At 34.3% G+C, this 20,670-nt stretch overlaps 2 protein-coding genes across 2 annotated transcripts; both read right to left on the bottom strand.

Moving 5' to 3' along the window:
• Positions 1-4,350: 4,350 nt before the first annotated feature.
• LOC139510635 (uncharacterized) lies at positions 4,351-6,313 on the bottom strand. The gene is made up of 2 exons (XM_071297185.1): positions 6,192-6,313; positions 4,351-4,824 (listed from the first exon to the last, which is right to left on the bottom strand). Exons 1-2 carry the CDS (start codon positions 6,217-6,219, stop codon positions 4,364-4,366), a joined length of 489 nt encoding a protein of 162 aa, XP_071153286.1. The 5' UTR covers positions 6,220-6,313; the 3' UTR covers positions 4,351-4,363.
• Positions 6,314-9,023: 2,710 nt separating this feature from the next.
• Positions 9,024-11,274, bottom strand: LOC139512639 (UPF0449 protein C19orf25 homolog). The gene is made up of 2 exons (XM_071300396.1): positions 11,024-11,274; positions 9,024-9,534 (listed from the first exon to the last, which is right to left on the bottom strand). The coding sequence occupies exons 1-2, from the start codon at positions 11,142-11,144 to the stop codon at positions 9,290-9,292; spliced, it is 366 nt and encodes a 121-aa protein (XP_071156497.1). The 5' UTR covers positions 11,145-11,274; the 3' UTR covers positions 9,024-9,289.
• Between the last annotated feature and the right edge of the window lie 9,396 nt (positions 11,275-20,670).

Raw genomic sequence — 20,670 nt, 5'->3', positions numbered from 1 at the left:
TCAAAATGATTAAAAATAAGTTGAAGCTCCAAACAGCTCGCCTTACCAGTCAGAAAAATTGAAATGGAATTAGAAATTATCTAGCAATAAAGAAGCAGAAAGGTAAATTAAAATCATCGTTCAAGACCAAATTCCGATCAGAAGTGGAAATTCTATTGATTTCCGCCCTTCTCAGATTTAAATGTAGATCTTATTTTGCTGATCATTTTGGTTATTTACAATTTCTCATTAGTTTGTCTCTTATCCACTATAATATTCGTAATCAAACACAAAATGGGTAAAAATCATCATACATGTGAAATAACTCCAATGAGTCGAATGAGTATTTCATCAATTTTCACGCATTTTTGGATCTTGTTCTTCTTATAATTTTGGTCATTTAAAGTTTCTCTATCTCCTTAAAAGTGTCCACAAAAAACTAGAGCATCTAAAGAGCAGGCGTCGCTGACCTGAGTAATGTACGGAAGTAAATAATCATTATAATAGTCTGTTATATCAAATTGTAAAGAGCAAATTAGCATGGCCCTAAAAGGCTTCCGTAGTAATGTACATCTTCAACCAAAGCCACTCTCCAACATTATAGACACGAATATAATCATGATTAAAATTGTCGTTTTATCATGTTTATTCTTTAGTCTATTTCTACCATAGTCTCTTTGTCTCGCCTTCTTTACTAACGATTGCTATCATGTTGTTAGTCCTAAATATAAAGCTTTACTTCAACAATCACATAAACTTAACATGATCCAAGAAAATGAGGCCAATGTCATGAACATCTTACAAATCATTCAATACACTAAATATAATTGACCTATTGCTTATAGTTTTTAAGAAACAAACTAAACATTGACCAATGAACCATGAAAATGCGGTCAAGGTAAGACAAACCATGCCCAGCTTACAATCCGTTCATACAACAAATAAAGTTGACCTAATGCTTAAGGTTTTAGAAAAATAGATCAAAACACATAAAATTAACACTTCAGCAATGAACGTGAAAATGTGGGCATGGTCAAATAAAACCTCTGAGAATGAATTGGTATTGTACATCATTAAATATTTCCATACACAACTATAGTTGACCTATTGCATATAGTATAAGAAAAATTACCAAAACTCAAAAAAATACAACTTTAACCACTGAACCAAGAAAATGAGGTCAAGGTCAGAGGACACTTGCCAGTTGGTTAATTACACCTTACAATCCCTCCATACACTAAATATACTAGACCTATAGTATCTTAGGTGTGGACTTGACCACCAGAACTTAAACTTGTTCACTGATCCATGAAATAAGATCGAAGTCAAGTGAAAACTGTCTGACGGGTATGAAGACCTTGCAAGGTATGCACATACCAAATATGGGTACTCCATTACTCATAGTAAGAGAGAAATTAACATTAATACAAAAAATCTGAAACAAAATTCAAGTAGTCACTGAACCATGAAATGAGGTCAATGACAATTGACATGTGACAGACGGAAACTTAGTAACATAAAGCATATATATATATTTGAATATATGTTTGAATATTTTGACATGATTCATTTGACATCGTGCTATTATTGAAGAAGGATATCTGTAATCCGAAATATCTAATATTTGTTCATTTTATAGTTATTTAATGGTGATGTTGTACCCTTTTTGACTTGTTATATATTATATTATCCATCGCCCTGTAAGATTGACCGTTGACTATTTATTCAGTCATTTTATATATATATATATATACATGTATATATATATATATATACAACTCGTCTAAACATCAACCCAACAATGTTAGATCTGTAAATTTGCTTTCGCAAATTTTTAGTTCTTCCCTCGCCGGGATTCGAACCCATGCTACTGTGATATCGTGACACCAACACTTGCAGCCGTCCCGCTAGACCACACGACCACCTGGGCTCTCAAAAAAAGAGATTTCGCTGGCCGTGTGTTACCTTTCCACGTCAGTTTTAATCTTATATATATATATATATATATATATATATATATATATATATATATATATATATATATATATATATATATCAAATTTACAGATCTAACATTGTTGGGTTGATGTTTAGACGAGTTAGACAGCCATGTATCACCATCATTGATGGCGATCCGATGGATACTACTGTTGTAGAGTTGTCACTAACTCAGACGTACTTATAAATATAATTATTTTCTGTGACTGTATATTACATTAATTTGTAGGATCCTTTACTATAGATAATTTAGCTGATCTGTAACAATAACATCTTCATGCCTTATATATCATGTACTGAAGTACGCCGCTAGATTAAAACTGACGAGGAAAGGTAACACACGACCAGCGAAAGCTCTTTTTTTGAGAGCCCAGGTGGTCGTGTGGTCTAGCGGGACGGCTGCAGTGCAGGCGATTTGGTGTCACGATATCACAGTAGCATGGGTTCGAATCCCGGCGAGGGAAGAACCAAAAATTTGCGAAAGCAAATTTACAGATCTAACATTGTTGGGTTGATGTTTAGACGAGTTGTATATATATATATATATATAAAAGTCTATAAAAAAGACCAACCAGCAAATTTACTATGTACCGGATCGTCTAGAATATGCGATACTAGATACCGGATCGTCTAGAATAGGCGCATTTCAACAGATAATGCAGGGGCGGATCCAGCCATTTAAAAAACGGGGGTTCTAACCCAGGACAAAGGAGGGGTTCCAACTATATGTCCCCATTCAGATGCATTGATCGTCCAAAAAAGGGGGGTTCCAACCCCGGAACCCTCCCCCTGGATCCGCCACTGTAATGTCTCTTCAGTGATGCTCGAGGTAAATATATTGGAATACTTGATTTTGCCGCGATGTTCTATTTTAGTCTCGCTGACCATGCTGGTTGGTAGGCTTTACCAACGGACATATTTGTTTCCCTAAGAATGATTGTGGCAATGTTTGGTTTTAGTTTCCAATGAAAAGATTTTTGTATTATAAGTTAACAGACTTCGGCAGACGACGGACGCGAAGTGAAAGCAATAGCTTAGACTTGCCCTTGAGCAAGGAATATCGACATTCAAAAAAACTCATCAGATATGTCAGACGCGTGTTTCGCCTCCAATAACGCTCAAAAAAATTTAAAGGCAAAAAGTGTACATAGCTGAAGAGGCTCGGGGACTCAAAGCTCCGATAAATTTTGCCAAATACAGCTAACATAGTCTATTCCTGGGATATAAAATCAAATCGTATAAGGAAGTGACTAACAGTGTTGGTCTCGTCTACTTGCTTGAAGATCTCGCCTTTTTGCTTTTTAAAGTTATCTCTATCAACTATTTTTTCCGCTAAAACAATGATATGGGTTAAAGTCATCATTCAATAATAATAACCCCTACACGGAGTCGATCACAGGGGTTTGTTAAGTGGGTCCGATGAGGTTTTAGAAAATACAAATAGGATAGCGACCGTCATTGACAGTAAAACCTTATCTGACCCATTAAACATGGCTTTAATAAAGTTTATTTTGTTAGTTTTCTCATCTGGTTTTAATTTGTTTCTATGTATCCCTCAATCTAATCAAAAACCGATCTCTCATGTCGCGTGGGAGATCTAACGAAACCCGCTTTGAGGTCACATGTGAGTGAACTAGAAGTTATGAATTTATAATGATATGCAAATGAGTTGACGACTTATCAATAAGCCAATCAAAAAAGTTTATGAATTCTTTTGACTGACGATTTCTTCGTAAATAAAATGAGTTACATCCCTTTACCTCACGATAAACTTTCAAGATCGTGGAAGACTCATTTTCATTGGTCGAAAAAGACACACGAGGTCACTCACATATGACCTCAAAGCGAATTTCGTTAGATCTCCCACGCGACATATCAGAAAACGGGAGCAATGAGAAATTGGTTTTTAATTAGATTGTGTATCCCTTATCCTGAACATAGCTTTGTTCTCTACTCTTTTCTATGTTTTCGTATTTATAATTCTTTTTAAATTCATCTCATACCATTCACAGGTTAGGTTTTGGTTCCAATTAGATAGACTAGTAAAACTGCGTCGCATGTTTTGTGCGCTTGAACTAAGTTCTGGATATGTTGGTAATTTGTAAGTCTTTGGCACGGTTAATTTTTTTTAAATGTTGTGATAGTTTGTAATTATGCTTCACCTTCATATCTTATTTCTTTTAAGTCGATCAGAACTCTCGCTGTTTCTGATTCGTTTTTTTTTTTTCGCTTCTTTTAGGGTGTCTCTTTTTTGCTTTCGAAGGGGCTTTCTTAATTTAATGTAAAACATGCGGTAACTCTAAATGTGTGTTTTATGTGTTGCTTTGTGATATTTTATTCCTACTGCGGAAGCCACAAAAAAGCAAGAAAACATAAAAAATAGATTTTAATCTGAATCTGAATCAGAAGAGACCCCAAGCATCTTTAAAAGTTTGGGTACCTTTTTTGTTATAAATTTATTATACTCTAACTGGTTTTCGTAAATAAGGTCTAATAATGGTATTGGACGCTTTTTCACTTTAAGTCTTTTTGACCGAACAACATTAAGATGAGCCAATTCAACAGCCTCGTCTTCTAACTGGTCAACTACGGCATCTGGTTGCCAAAGAATATGTCCAGCGATGGCATTTAGTGGTTGTAGGGCAGGTACAGAGATGGCATTTGGTTGCTGGAGGGAAGGTCCAGCGATGGCATTTGATGGCTGTAGGGAAGGTCCAGAGATGGCATTTGGTTGCTGGAGGGCAGCTTCAGCACTGATAGTTGATTGTTTAGGAATCGGACCAGCTACGGCAGCTAAACGGTTACGTGAAGGTCTCGGCTTTTCCTTTTTCATAAGAATGGTAGGTACTGCAAAAAACAAAATCGCATTTTCAAAGATTTATCATATACAGATTAAAAGACATGAAGTTTTGATAATGAACATGAAAAATAAAAGAGGAAAACCGATGTACTTAAGTTAAGGATTATGTACCCTTGTAATTTTTCAATGCTAAACATGGAAATTTTACAGAAAATCCATAGCCTTTCCCCTTGTACTCTCATATTGGACAATTCGTTGCTTGATAGATAAAGGATTATTGCATGAAGTGCTAGCAATGATTTCCTTAAGACAAATTTATTTTAGATATTGGTGAAAAATAATATATAAAAAAATCATCCAAACTTTTTAAAAGTCTGAAATAGATCATAAACAGGGCACTGTCATGACAACATAGCTTTGTTTCGTGTGTATTTTAGTCTAGATGCCATCTAATTAACCATCGAGTTGACCTCTAAAGTCATCCGATGACAATATTAGCGATGTAAACATACACAAGATATAAATTGATTTTAAGCAAACTCTTGCTGTTGGATTTATCTAGGTCTATTTATTTTTATAATATAGATGAAAAATAAATGTTTATCACAGTTTTTACCTTATCCTAAGAATGATTTGTGATCGAATCAGTCATTCAAATGATTCACCTTTGTTTCACGTTTAATGTTGATATTTTTTCCTTTAAATAACTTAACACATACAATTCACGTGTTATCCATCTAAAGCTAAGATGTTAAATTGAAGTTCATATGAATACGGATTCAATGAGGTCGAATTATTCACTTGCAAGTGGACAATTCATCATCAATGTTTTTTTTAGCTTATTTTGACAAAATTGAACCATTCTGACGGCTAAAAGCGAATTATTATTTCAATATTTGCATTTCATTACTAATTGAGCCAAAAAAATAATATATTAGGTTTTTCATATATCTCGTAGCTAGTGCCCCTTTAAAGGTTGTTTAGGGCTTTTTGTAAGCAATAAATGCTTGCACATCATAGAAAAACAAGTTAGTAATCTATGTTTGAAATTTTATAACAAAAATGTCTTTTTAAAGTCTGGATTTTCTACAAAATTCTTGTTTTATTTGCCACAAGATCCCCGTTGACAATGAACTAAGAAATAATAGTACTTTGCAAGAATTTTATTTTTGGTTAATGTTCAAAATGACCCATCTCTAGTATTCATTATTTTTGCTGTTTTGATACTATTGCAGTTTGAAATTTTCGTAATTGCATGGCTGCAGAAGGGGTCATAAACTTTTAGTAAAATTCAAGAAAAAATGGAGTCTTACACTTATTCGCCAATGAGGAAACGTATGGTTAGGACGTGCTGATTTTATGAAAATAAAAGGTTTATGTATCATTAAAATAATAATAGATATCGTGAACTCACCATCGCTTGCATTGTTAACGTCTGTCATGTTGGTGAAAGCAATCCACGTGCACTGTAAAATCAAAACCTACAAAGGTGTACTCGACTCAACACAATAAAAAAAGATGTCGCTTAATTTAATTTTATATAGTTTAAAACGTACAATCTGAGAATTTAATCAAATGTGCTGACAAAAAAAAATCTTAATATTTATGCAATCTGTGTTGTCCGTTGTATATTTATTTTTATTCATTTCAGTTTGCAATAACGAATGATGAAACAAAAAAAATAATTACCGGCATTTTGTCAGTTTTGACTGCGCTTAAGCAATGTCATGTAGCCAGTCTCGTCGAAGTCAGTTGTATCGATATCGTTGTCACCTATCAATAGAACAACGCCAAATGGCGATGTTCTGTGTTGCCTATACATTTGTTATAATCTGTTGGCATACTTGGTTAAGGGTCGACAACTTACTAACATTACGTGTCCCGACGCATTTAACAGCCTACTATCTGGTTAACTGAGGCATCTGGTTGCTGAGGAAGAAGTTCAGCGACAGTATCCCGTTGCTGGAGGGCAGATCTATCTACGGCATATCGTTTAGCTACGACAGTTGGTTGTTTGGGAGCAGGACCAGCTACGACAGCTAAACGGTTGCGCGAATGTCTCAGTTTTTCCCTTTTCAGAAGAATGGTAGGTGCTGAAAAAAACGTATATTAAAACAGTATCAAAGATAATTGAATCGTCTAAAGATTAAAGATAGAAGAAATGAAATTTTCAAAATGAACATGAAAAAAAGTAAGAAAACCGATGTTCTTAACAAAAAATCCAGAAAAGGGGGTATAACCCTAATTTGCCAATAAAGAAACATATACTGATATAGTCATGCGGATTTCATGAAAATAAACGTTAATGTATAATTAAAATAATAATATTAATCGCTTGTATTGTTAACGTCTGTCAATGTCGACGAAAGCAATTCACGTGTACTGTTAAATCAAAATCTACAAAGGTATGCTCGACTCAACACAATAAAAAAGGATGTCGCTAAATTTGAGAATTTCATTGAATGTTCTGACAAAAAAAATACATCTTTATATGTATGCAATCTGTGTTTTCCGTTTTCTATTATATATCAATTTATTTTATTCATTTTATTTATTGTTATATTTGTTTATGTTGATTTCAGTTTGCAATGCCGAATGTAAACAAAAGAAATAATTTCGGCATTTTGTCAGTTTTGACTAAGGCATCCACCTAATGTTACAGCCTACTTGCAGCTATTACTGCTAATTTTACTTCAAGTGATCCGACCTCCACCTGATCCATAACTTGATATGCATCACCGAATTTCGAACGGACAGATATATAGACTTTGGACGTAGAGGACGTACTTACTGCATTTTCCTCCCATGGATATTCATTTTCTCGATTTTCTTTGCGGATTATTCAATGTGAAGAGTCAAATATTAAGTTTATGGTTCAATAAATTCAAAATAAATGATAGCCATACATTAATTAATATACGACTAATTATATAAGATATCTTATAAAAGATATTAAGATTTAAATATAAAAAATATTATTATCTTGTACAAATTATAAATTTTAGAAGATTTCTGATTAAAACTCGATATACTTTAAAAATGTAGCTGACTTATAGCACACCGAAGAAACGCACGAAACTAGGAAAACTTATCATCGATCAATGACCTTGAAAATGAGGTTAGATGAACCTTAACAGACATACATGTGCACCTTACAATCATTACATTCTTTAAATATAATTGACCTATTGCATATAGAATTTAAGAAACAAACTGAACTAGGATATTTAAGAATGACCATGAACTATGAAAATGAGTTCATGGTCAGATGATAATTGCCAGACAAACATATACACCTCACAATTATTCCATACACCAAACGTACATGTAGTTGACCTATTGTTATTTGAAAAAGTCCAAACACAAAAACTTAACTGTAACCACTGTGCCATGAAAATGAGGTCATGGTCAGATGACACCTGCTAGTTGGACATGTACACCTTACAATCATTCCATACATCAAATACAGTATACCTATTGCTCATAGTATCTGAGATGTCGACTTGTCCACGAAAACTTAACCTTGTTTACTGATTTTTGAAATGAGGTTGGGTCAAGTGAAGACCGATTATTCAAAACTTCGTAATCTGGATAAAGACCAGTATCTATCCCAAAATTTAACAAAGGGAAAGCTCAAAATACCATTCTGGTAACAATAAACATATGAACAGGTCAAAATGTTTTATTCTGTAAATAAAGTATGTAAACTGGTTCCAGGTTGATTACTACACAATAATGATAATACACGCTGATTCCAGTGTGTATATAAAATAGTAAGTAATTACGAAACCATGCAAGCGCTGTAGGCGGAGAAATGTAATGGAAAGTAAATACGGATCCAAGCGTGGTAGGCAGAGAAATGTAATGGAACTTCAGGTCAATAGTATCGGAAACATGCCGCTGAAAGCGTCATTTTCCAAAAATCTGGTATTTACTGTTTCTCCATCTAGCACTCAGTATGTAAGATTGAAAGTCTGGTTGCCACAAAGACAGAAAAATGTGTCCTATTCAGATGAAATGTTGTCCTGTGGACTGTAATTACCATTGAAGCTAGCACTATAAAATTCCAACTAAGCATGTTAATTTAATTCAAAGCATGGTATCTTTATATTACGTAATAATGTTATCATCCTATATACACATGTTACATTCATTGATGAACATTAGACATCTTAGTAACCAATCAATCAACTTTTTTGTATTTAACAACATGGTGGTTCATCATTGTTTAGAGCTAAACGTATGGTTGATTTTCAGTCTAATTTTATTTCATTTGTACATTGAGGTATGCTGTTCTAGACCTTTTGCTTAATTCACAGTAACCATTCAATTTAAGTTGTACATCCCTATTATATATAAACCTTTTAATTAATTTCATAATACATCATAACTTAGACATCAGAAAAAAATATTAAAACTAACAACATTCACCACTTTTCATATTTATAAATATTTCTAATGAACACTATCACAATTTTAAAGTATTTTAGCAATCATCCACATTGTATGCTGCTAAGACTGCAATGCCTCTGATGATTCTTTAAGTTTGTTTATAGATTTTGAAACTTCTGACTTAAGTTCTTGTAGTCTTCTGAACTGTTCATCAAGTAATGTTGGTGCATTTTCTAACTTCTTCGTAAGTTTTATAAACTCAACTGCCTGATTATATGCTTCATCCTGTGGGCTTTCATTCTCAATATTCAACTCAGATGTTTCCAAATAGGATTCTTCTAAAGCTGTAGACTTTTCTTTAATATCTAAAAAACATTTTAAAAAAATCCAATGTACTGTACACTTCACATGTAAGAGATATACACTTTTATTTTCAAATAATAAAGTAGCAATAGCAAAATATTATTGATGTCAATTAAAAATTCAAACCAATGCATCACTTTCTTATGCTTTGGGAATAGACTGGAGGACACTTTTTTTTTCTAAATGTTATGTTTTTTAGGTTCTCTGTAGATGGGTATTTTTGTTTAGACTGGATTAAAAACAAAATAGGGCAGATTGGCATTTTCTAGATATATTGGCTATAATATAAAGCATTGTATGCATCAATAATTGTACTTTACTACAATTTGGGATACCCAGTTTTCTGCTAAATTGACAGAACTTGCAATCCATTGTATACCTATCTTAACTCCTGATCAACAACAAAAGGGACAGTTGACCTTTAAATTTTATGTTAACTCTAACAGCTTTCAATCATGGTGAACAATAGATTGTATATTCAGTCAGTTTAGCAGTTAACTGGGCATATGCATATTAAGCTATAGCAAGTACATCAGTTGGTGCACCAACTGTTGCAGGTTACTACCACAATAAGTAGAGAATGCCAATATGCCCTATTTTGCTTTAAATCCAGTTTAAACAAAAATACCCCTCTATATAGAGGGATCATTTTATCCTTCTATAGAAATATTATCCGTCTATAAAGGTATAAACACCATATAGAGGGTGTGTTCCCAACCTGTTTAATACATTATGTAAAGCATATTGTTTTTATCTGATGTGTTCTTGTTCTTATCCATGCAATATTTAACCCCGCCACATTTTTGCGCCTGTCCCAAGTCAGGAGCCTCTAGCCTTTGTTAGTCTTGTATTATTTTAACTTTTAGTTTCTTGTGTACAATTTGGAGTTTAGTATGGTGTTCATTATCACTGAACCAGTATATATTTGTTTAGGGGCCAGCTGAGGGACGCCTCCGGGTGCGAGAATTTCTCGTTGCATTGAAGACCTGTTGGTGACCTTCTGCTGTTTTCTGCTCTATGGTCGGGTTGTTGTCTCTTTGGCACACCCCCCCTTTCCATTCTCAATTTTAATATTATTGCAACAAATGTAGTTCATACAATGTATATATAACTAATGATGGAGGGAGATTTTGCACTGTACTTGTTCATGAAAGAGGGACTAGATCATGTAGATGGGGTTTACAGAAAAGATGGGTCAATTATTCAGAAAAATCAAACAAAAAACATAGAAATTTAGAGAAAAAAGAAAGGATATGGAATAATGGGGTGCTGGGGGTGCTGAAATATATACAAATTACAGAGAATACTCATGATAATGGGTATAGTTTATCATAGATTATACCCAGATTCTCCCCATACAGACCGTGAAAAAAGAGCACTTGCTTTACTACACATGGAAATGTAATTAGAATAAGATGTCGATTTATGGAATGAGTTACCAGCACTGTATATAACACGTATCATATTATAAAAGATCAGTTAAATAGTTACCATCAGAAGAGAAATATGGAGAGAAGACCACGTCGTCATTTGGAGCACAATCTACATCTTCGATTATTTCTTTAAAGGACGGTGGTTTAGGTCGTTCAGGTAATGGTTTGTTTTTATGCATCTCAGTCGTGTATTTTTTAATTCAGTTGACGTGGTTAGATAGTCTGTTCTGTTATTAAATGAAAAACTTGGGCCAAATTTATTATTCGTGTTTACGTTTTTCTTGACAGGAAGTCGATACGTTTTATACCTTCTTTTCAAAAGATTTCTGACTTTTTTATTTGTATTTTCATCCGTCGTGGAGCACACCTGCACACGGGAAAAAATAAAATAAATCACTTATGTATCATAATTCTAGTATATATTAGCGTTGGTAAATGTATATCAATTATTATTTTTCCACTATAGCACGCTAATGTATGAATGGCACTAATAATAATATGATAATAAACAAGAGGCTCTCAAGAGCCTGAATCGCTCACCTAAATTTTTTTGGTTAAATCTCTCATCAATGATTATTTTGGCTTTTCAATTTATTTAAATGTTCTTTGAATCGTCATAGTTTCTTCAAAAGCAAAAAAAAAATCATTTTCTCCTATGTTCTATTTTAGCCATAGGAGCTATGTTTCTGACATACATGGAAATGAAATATAAAATTTATACTAGATACTCTGAAACTCATTTAGCCTAAGTTTGGCTGAAATTGATACAGCAGTTTCAAAGGAGAAGATTTTTTAAAGTAAGTCAACATGATGAACAAATTGTGAAAAAAGTCTTTAAAGGGTAATAACTCCTTAAGGTGAAGTGTACGTAATTAAACTACACAATGGATTTTTTTTAAATTTTACATTTAGATTCTGCTTGTAAAAATAAATCGGAAAATAAAATAAAAAAAGGGGGTAACCGTTTTCGTTTTTGAGATACGAGCTGTTGAAGTTAACAGCATCATACACCAAAATTACAAAGGATATATAGGGAAAATTGTGAAATTCGGCAGGAATTGTTACATTTCCAAGATTTTCTATTATATTAGACAATCGATTTTTTTTTAATTTATGAGACGATTCTAAAATGTCTGAGGAATCGATTGGTGCAAAGAAAGTCCTTAGCAACCGTGCTACTTTTCAAGCTATACCCTGTTAAAGTTGAATCTTGAGTGTAAAAAAACAAAAAACAACGACAACGTTATTGACGTCGCCGCAACAGTTACGACGCTTCATATAGTTCTATACTTGTATGAAATATATAGAGTGGGGCGCTCATATTCGCCGTGGACACGATTTCGCCGTTTTATGATTTTGAGGTGTAAAAACTTCAAAGGATGGTTAAAATGGAAGAAATATGCCGTTAGATTATATTTTTTATAACAAATATGATTATTTTTGATAATGAGACTAAATTTCGGCACTTATGGCAAAGGACCACAAAATGGGCAACGATTTTCAGCCAATTTCCTGAATGAAAAAAACAATTTCAAGGTGCAATTCTTAGTAATTCTTTGACTGATTGCCCTAAATTTCTTTTTTTTACACTTTTCAAATGTCTGCTATTCGTCTATAATGAAATTTATTTGATAAATATTGTTTAAAGCTGCAGTTATTTGGTTTTAAATAGATATGTAAAGACGGCGAATATGTGTCCCCCGTTGACAAAAAAATAGGAAATTTCAAACACCCTTTAATCCAACTGTTCAGATGATTTTACACAAACCAAACACGTTTTCAAGCTAAGAATATTTTGCATTTGAAGTTATTTTCATATAGAAATATCAGTATACTTCAAAAACATAAAGACCTGAACATAAACTGAAGAAAACATGGAAAGATATGGCGAAAATGAGCACCCCACTCTACCGTTTTGTTGGAGTTCGTGTTGTTCGGTCTTTAGTTCTTTATGTTACGTTTTGTGTTCTATTGTATTGTATTTGTCTTTTATATTCGGGTGCGTGCGGAGATCGCCAACTTGAAGCTAGAAAACGGTTGACATTTTCTTCATTATGAACTAGAACTATTTTCGACCTTGGTGCCTTATTTTTGTTAAAATCTAAACACTGCGACGTGTTTTCAAAATCTTTGTTCCCATAAAACTTCATTTCATCAAGGTCTCTTCTCAGAATATCAGCCATCTGTCTGGCACAGGATAACAAATCAATATTTAAGTAAATTTAAGTTGTGTGGTAATTCTTAGTACATTTGGGTAAACTAGATATCATTGAGATGGGAGCCATCTCTGTGGGCCCCGCTGTGAATAATGTGCAATAAAAAATTGTATCTTTACCATAGGACATGGGTTTGTCAACTGAAATCAAAGTTTTTGACCTTGACCTTTGACCTAGGAAGTTGTAAATAAATTATGACACACCCTTTGGTGTTGGTTTATAAACATGTCAAGTATAAACTTTGAAATGATAACGGTTCTCAAGATATAGAGCGGACACGATCTTTACCATAGGACATGGGGTTGTCAACTGAAACCAAAGTTTTTGACCTTGACCTTTGACCTAGGAAGTTGCACATAATTTATGACACACCTTTTGGTGTTGGTTTATATACATGTCAAGTATAAACTTTGAAATGATAACGGTTCTCAAGATATAGAGCGGACACGATCTTTACCATAGGACATGGGGTTGTCAACTGAAACCAAAGTTTTTGACCTTGACCTTTGACCTAGGAAGTTGTACATAAATTATGACATACCCTCTGATATTGGTTTATATACATTTCAGGTATAAACTTTAAAATGATAACGGTTCTCAAGATATAGAGCGGACACAATCTTTACCATAGGACATGGGGTTGTCAACTGAAACCAGTTTTTGACCTTGAACTTTGTCCTAGGCAGTCGTTCATAAATTATGACACACCCTCTGGTGCTGGTTCATATACATGTCAAGTATAAACTTTGAAATCATAACGGTTCTCAAGATATAGAGCGGACACGATCTTCACCACAGGACACAGGGTTGTCAACTGAAACCAAAGTTTTTTTACCTTGACCTTTGACCTAGGAAGTTGTACATACATCATGACACGCCCTCTGGTGGTGGTTAATAAACATGTAAAGTATAAAGTATGAAATCATAACGGTTCTCTAGATATGGAGCGGACACAAAGTTAAAGTGTTACGGAAGGACGGATGGATGGACGGACGGACGGACGGACAGACTGATCACTATAGGGCGACCCGCCTAAAGGCTGGGCCCTAATTAATCTTATCTTTGTGCCGCATAAGCATCTCTATAATTCAACACATCCCTGAGCCACGACATTATATATTTTATGCACTGCATGCGCTTCTTTTTATCACAATCCAGACCGGCTAGTAACCGTTGTATAATTTTACACGTCTGAAGACGAATATTTGAGTGAAACATTTTTGTATGATTTTTATTTCTGGAAATCAATCTGAAATCTTCAACAGTCCTTTCCCGAAAGTCGGGCTGGACTTTTACTTTTATGTGCATTCGGGATTTACACAAAGTGTAACCCGAATAATTCAGTCGTATTATTCAGCTAAGGTACGAATGCTACATTTCTCGTGTGGGAGAAAATCGGACATGGAAAGGGCTTGAATTATTCGAGTTACCCAAATTGAAACTCGGGAATATTTTTTTTCTAGCTGTTTGGAATTCGCGGAAACAAATGATTGTTTTTCGGCATTACGGTATTAGAGATACCAATTTTTTCTTTTAACAAATTCGAATACCAGTCAGTTTATAGGACTTTAGTTTGTAATAGGGGCGGTAATCCATTCATTTTATCCAATCAATTGGGGGGGGGGGGGGGGGGGGGGTTCAACATTGATAGTCAAAAAGACTTGAAATATTCGATAAAAAACGTTGAATGTAAATTATATGAACTCCAAAGTCTCATATTATAAGACTAGTAAACCACAGGCTTCTCAATTCTGATATGATCATGAACTAGGTGAAAACCTAGAGCTGACCGAGTGCGAGATCCTCATGGATAATCATCGAGGTCGTTAAACACCCCTTGCAGTAAACTTGGGTTAAATTTAAAAAAAAATTGAAATGTAATAGTCTGAACACATTTCACCTCTCATTCCACTAAATATTAAATTGCAGTATTACAAAACTTCCCTGACCTCTTTTCTTTAAACGTAATAGAGGGATGAGGGACGGAGGGACCAGATCCCGAAATCCCGGGCTTAAAAACACGACATCCCGAGGTCCTGAATTTAAAAAAAAAATAAATCCCGACAACCCGAAATTCGGAAATAGAATTCCCGGATCCCGAAAGGGTCAATCCCGAAATCCCGAGCTTAAAAACACCCGATCCTGGAGTTCCGATAAAGGTCCTACCCCCCCCCTCCCCCCCCCCCCCCCCCCCCGTAATTCTATTTCATTCATAATCTTGAATTGAGACTTGATACTTCAAAATTACATTCTCTAATTTTGAATGATGCACACAGGCACAATAAAAGAAAACAGATTTCGCTATATATCTCTTCGAAATTGGAATTTGTGAAAGAAAAAATGACATGTTATATTTTATCTTACATGTGTACTTTCAATTTCAATATGGTTCTAAATTTAGATTTAGTTTTCCCATAAATTGCGGACGGAATAGAAGACACCTGTTTATTTTCTGCACATGTAGAAAAAGTTGAAAACTGGGAGTTGAATGACATAATTTTTACTTACTTTTAAGATAAATGTTAGAGTGAGACAACTTTTAAGTTACTGAATAATTTTTGGGGCCTAATTTGTTTATTTTTTGTTTGTTTTTCGTCTTTGTTCTTCCGACCTGTAAGTGTTGCACTAGTGGTCAAATTATTCTCTTGGTATCGTCTGATTTCTTATATGAATATAAATCATGTCCTTAAATTTTCAATTGCACAAAATACGAACATTTCAACGTCTTTTCACTTAAATAATTAAATTCACACGTCTTTCATTAATTATTTGTAACCTATTATAAAACTTTACGTTGAGTTTTTCGTTCAAGACTACGGCTTTTTAAAACGATATTGTTGGGTCAATTCAGGTTTCATTTTAATTAATTTGATATCAATAGAAGAAAAATTGTTACATGTTTATTTGTTTATAATTTTGTTGTGAGGCGTTTTTTTCTTTCTGTTGATATCATAAACACGAAATGCCTTCTCCTACGCGTCTAAAACAAAAAAAAAAAGTGTTTTTTAGTCAGGCTGCACACAGAACAACGTACAGAATGCTGTGATTTCTAATTGGAATTATTTAGATAATTTCTATGAGGTTTAAAACAGCACAGGCGTGTTTGTTGGATTTATTATAGACCGCAGAAAGTAGTTTCTCTTTCGTGGACTTTCGTGTGTCCTCTCTTGGAGTAAGGGAGATAACTTGCGTAACTAACGACGAACGTTTTTAATCCCGTATTCCGCTAGAGGCGTGCAATTACGTACACTTCGCCTTAAGGGGTCAATTGACAATTTTGGTCAAATTGACTTATTTGTAGATCTTACTTTGCTTAACATTTTTGCTATTAACAGTTTATCTGTATCTATAATAATATTCAAGATAATAACCAAAAACTGCAAAATTTCTTTAAAATCATCAATTCAAGGGCATTATACCTGAAAAACCAGTTACCCAATTCGGCTGAAAATTTCAGGACAGGTAGACCTTGACCTAATAAATACTTTAATACCCCAGTCCCACTAGGCCACGATCGCACTACGATCTGTGAAAAAAATGCAAATTTTGATGATCGTAGTACGATCGTGTAGATCTCAGTAAGGTCGTATCATGGTCGTGGTGAGGTCTTCAAGATCGTGATGAGCGTGGCCAACTTTGAACATGTTCAAAACAATCGTGGTGAGATCGTGGCCAAATCAGGTCGTAGTAGAATCGTAGTGAGAGCGCACTAAGATCGTAGTAAGATCGCAAAGGTCGCTGTACCATCGTAGTGAGAGCGTAGCGAAAGCGCGATTCTATTCGGAGAAACTGCGCTACGATCTCACTGCGACGTTATTACGACCTCACTACGATCATCACGTTCTCACCGCGACCAAACTACGCTTCCACTACGACTATACCGCGCTGTTCACGACCATAGTACGATTCTAGCACGCCCTTGCCGTCCTCATTACGCTCTTCTCACGACCTGACTACGTTCATACTACGACCATTATTCTCATTTTCATTTTCCCATAAAATATATTAATTCTCTCCAGGTTTTGTTTGTCTGTATGTAATTGGGACTTCTTGTCCATTTTCTCTAACGGCTCAACCTTGCTTCTTGTTTTCATATAGATTAGACCGTTGGTTTCCCCGTTTGAATGGTTTTACACTAGTAATTTTTGGGGCCTTTTATATCTTGTTGTTCGGTGTAAGCCAAGGCTCCATGTTGAAGGCCGTATCTTGGCCTATAATTGTTACTTTTAAAATTTGTTACTTAGATTGAGAGTTGTCTCATTGGCACTCATACCACATCTTCCTATATCTATTGACACATCTGTTTCATATGCTATCGTTCACTAAAATATCGTCATTTCATCTTTACAATAGGTTGTAAATTAGGTCGGATTGGTCGGTCCGACATCTCTACTTGATCAAGATTCGTTACTATCAGAGCTCCATCTGCCTCTACATCAACCCTAACACCACGTCCACCTGTTCTAGTAGATTTTGGTGACTTGATTGTATTTTTTTTCGAGGCATCTACGTATTAATTAGAAATAGAACTGAAGGAATGATACTGTATTGATATGGAACACGATGTTGACGTTATTGCTGAGAGCGTAGTAAGATCGCGGTTTGAACGTAGTGTAATCGTGGTAAGAACGTGCTATAATCGCATTAGAAGCGTGGTAAGATCGTGTTGCAATCGGATAACTCGTGGTATGGTCGTAGTGAGAACGTGATGAGCGTAGAAAGATCTTGATAAGCGTAGTAAGGTCGCAGAATAAGCGCGGTGAGAACGTGTTATACTCGTAGCGGGATCGTTGTAGAAGCGTAATGAGGACGTAGTAGCATCGTGAAAGCAACGAAAATTTAGATTTTCTTGCCGCTCATACCGCGACCTCACCACGATCTAAATTTAATTTAGATCGCGGTGAGCGTGGTGCGATCGTGGTCTAGTGGGACTGGGGCTTAACTTCTTTCTTGTCTTATTTGCTCTAAATGCTGGAGTTTTTGAGATATAAGCCAAAAACTGCATTTTACCCTGTGTTCTATTTTTAGCCATGACGGCCATGTTTTTTGACGAAATAAAAAATAAAGCACAAACTTTATTTTATACACCCTACTGATCATTCAGTTGAAGTTTGGTTGAATTTGGTTAAGTAGTTTTAGAGGAGAAGATTTTTTAAAGTTAGCAAATATGATGAACAAATTGTGAAAAATTGCCATTCAAGGACAATAACCCCTTAAGGGGTCAATTGACAATTTTGGTCATATTAACTTATTTGTAGATCTTACTTTGCTGATCATTTTTGCTGTTTACAGTTTATCTTTATCTATAATAATATTCAAGATAATGACCAAAAACTGCAAAATTTCCTTAAAATTACCAATTAAGTGGCAGCAACCCAACAATGGTTTGTTTGATTCATCTGAAAATTTCAGGGCTGATAGATCTTGACCTAATGAACATTTTTACCCCTGTCAGATTTGCTCTAAATGCTTTCGTTTTTGAGATATAAGCCAAAAACTGCATTTGACCCCTATGTTCTATTTTAAGTAACAGCGGCCATGTTTTTTGACGGATCAAAAATCGAAGCACACACTTTGTGCAGGATAATCTAAGGAACAATCATGCTAAGTTTCATCCAAATCCATTCAGTAGTTTCAGAGGAGAAGATTTTTTAAAGTTAGCAAATGTGATGAACAAATTGTGAAAAATTGTCATTAAAGGACAATAACACCTTAAGGGGTCAATTGACAATTTTGGTCGTATTAACTTATTTGTAGATCTTACTTTGCTGATCATTTTTGCTGTTTACAGTTTATCTTTATCTATAATAATATTCAAGATAATGACCAAAAACTGCAAAATTTCCTTAAAATTACCAATTAAGTGGCAGCAACCCAACAATGGTTTGTTTGATTCATCTGAAAATTTCAGGGCTGATAGATCTTGACCTAATGAACATTTTTACCCCCATGTCAGATTTGCTCTAAATGCTTTCGTTTTTGAGATATAAGCCAAAAACTGCATTTGACCCCTATGTTCTATTTTAAGTAACGGCGGCCATGTTTTTTGACGGATCAAAAATCGAAGCACACACTTTGTACAGGATAATCTAAGGAACAATCATGCTTAGTTTCATTCAAATCCATTCAGTAGTTTCAGAGGAGAAGATGTTTGAAAAATTGTTAACGACGACAGACGACGACGACGACGGACGCCAAGTGATGAGAAAAGCTCACGTGGCCTTTTAGGCCAGGTGAGCTAAAAAAAAGGGAAAGTACATCATACCTTGAATTTATCTATGACTATATAGTCCGACTCGATCAGACATATCTCTGGTGACCATTCAATGCAGGGTTTGTTGTAGTATTTGAAGGTGTAATTATCATTATTATTAGAAGCATTATTCCGCATCAATTTCGAAAAAAAAAAACAACTTTGTTTTCAGAGTTACTGTAAGAATAATTCAAATTATATCGATATCCAAAAGGAAATTGCTAGAGCATAATTATAGACCTATAATAAAAAGTAAATTCTACATAGTTACTTTTAGAGATAAATCGTATTACCTTAATATCGTTTTAAATTAATGAAATCAATAAGATTCAGATGATATATCGACTGCAGAATAACTTGATTGACTGTGTCGCTCATTACAAATATTTAGGTGTTCACTTTACTGCATCTGGAAGTTTTCATCTAGCTAAAACTGAACTTTATAATAAGGCTCTTAAGGCCTACTATAAACTTAGAAAGGATTTTATCAATTTGTCTCCTGGAATAAAATCTTGTGTTCATATTTTTGATCATACCCTTAAACCCATTCTGTTATATAATTCAGAGGTATGGGGAGGTTATAATGTCTCTTGTAATAAATTACAGTCTTCCTTATTTAATCTTGAAAATGTTTTTAAAAATCTTAAGTGTGAGAATCTCCATCTTAAATTTTCTAAATTTATACTTGGTGTACACAAAAGGAGTGTCAATTTTGCTGTATTATCAGAACTGGGACGTTTCCCCTTACATTATGATATTGTAAAGTCAATTGTAAAATACTGGTATAGATTTGAAAATCTTACAACTGATTTCAGTCTATTGAAAGATGCTTATAAATGCAGCCAAGAGCTTCACAAATCTAACATAACTTCTTGGTTCTCATTTGTTAAAAAAGTATTAGAAGTTTTTGAAATTAAACAAGAAGTAAAACATTTCGGACAATACAAATTTTTGAACATATCTAGTAAATTAATTCACACTAAATATATTAGCAATTGGTATGCTAGCCAAAACAAAGCTTCTGATGGAAAACTGTTTAATTATGTAAAATTTAAGCAGAATTTTGGTTATGAAAATTATCTTTCTTTAATTAAGAACTTTGATTTTAGAAGATCTATATGCAAATTACGTATTTCTGCTCATAAGCTTCAAATTGAAGTTGGTCGTTTTTCAAATATTCCACGAAATGAAAGAATTTGCAAAAAATGCTCCTCTGGCTGTGTTGAAGATGAAATC

Source organism: Mytilus edulis, chromosome 2, assembly GCF_963676685.1.
Source record: "Mytilus edulis chromosome 2, xbMytEdul2.2, whole genome shotgun sequence".
NCBI lineage: Eukaryota > Metazoa > Mollusca > Bivalvia > Mytilida > Mytilidae > Mytilus > Mytilus edulis.
This window is presented reverse-complemented; position numbering and strand designations above follow the sequence as displayed.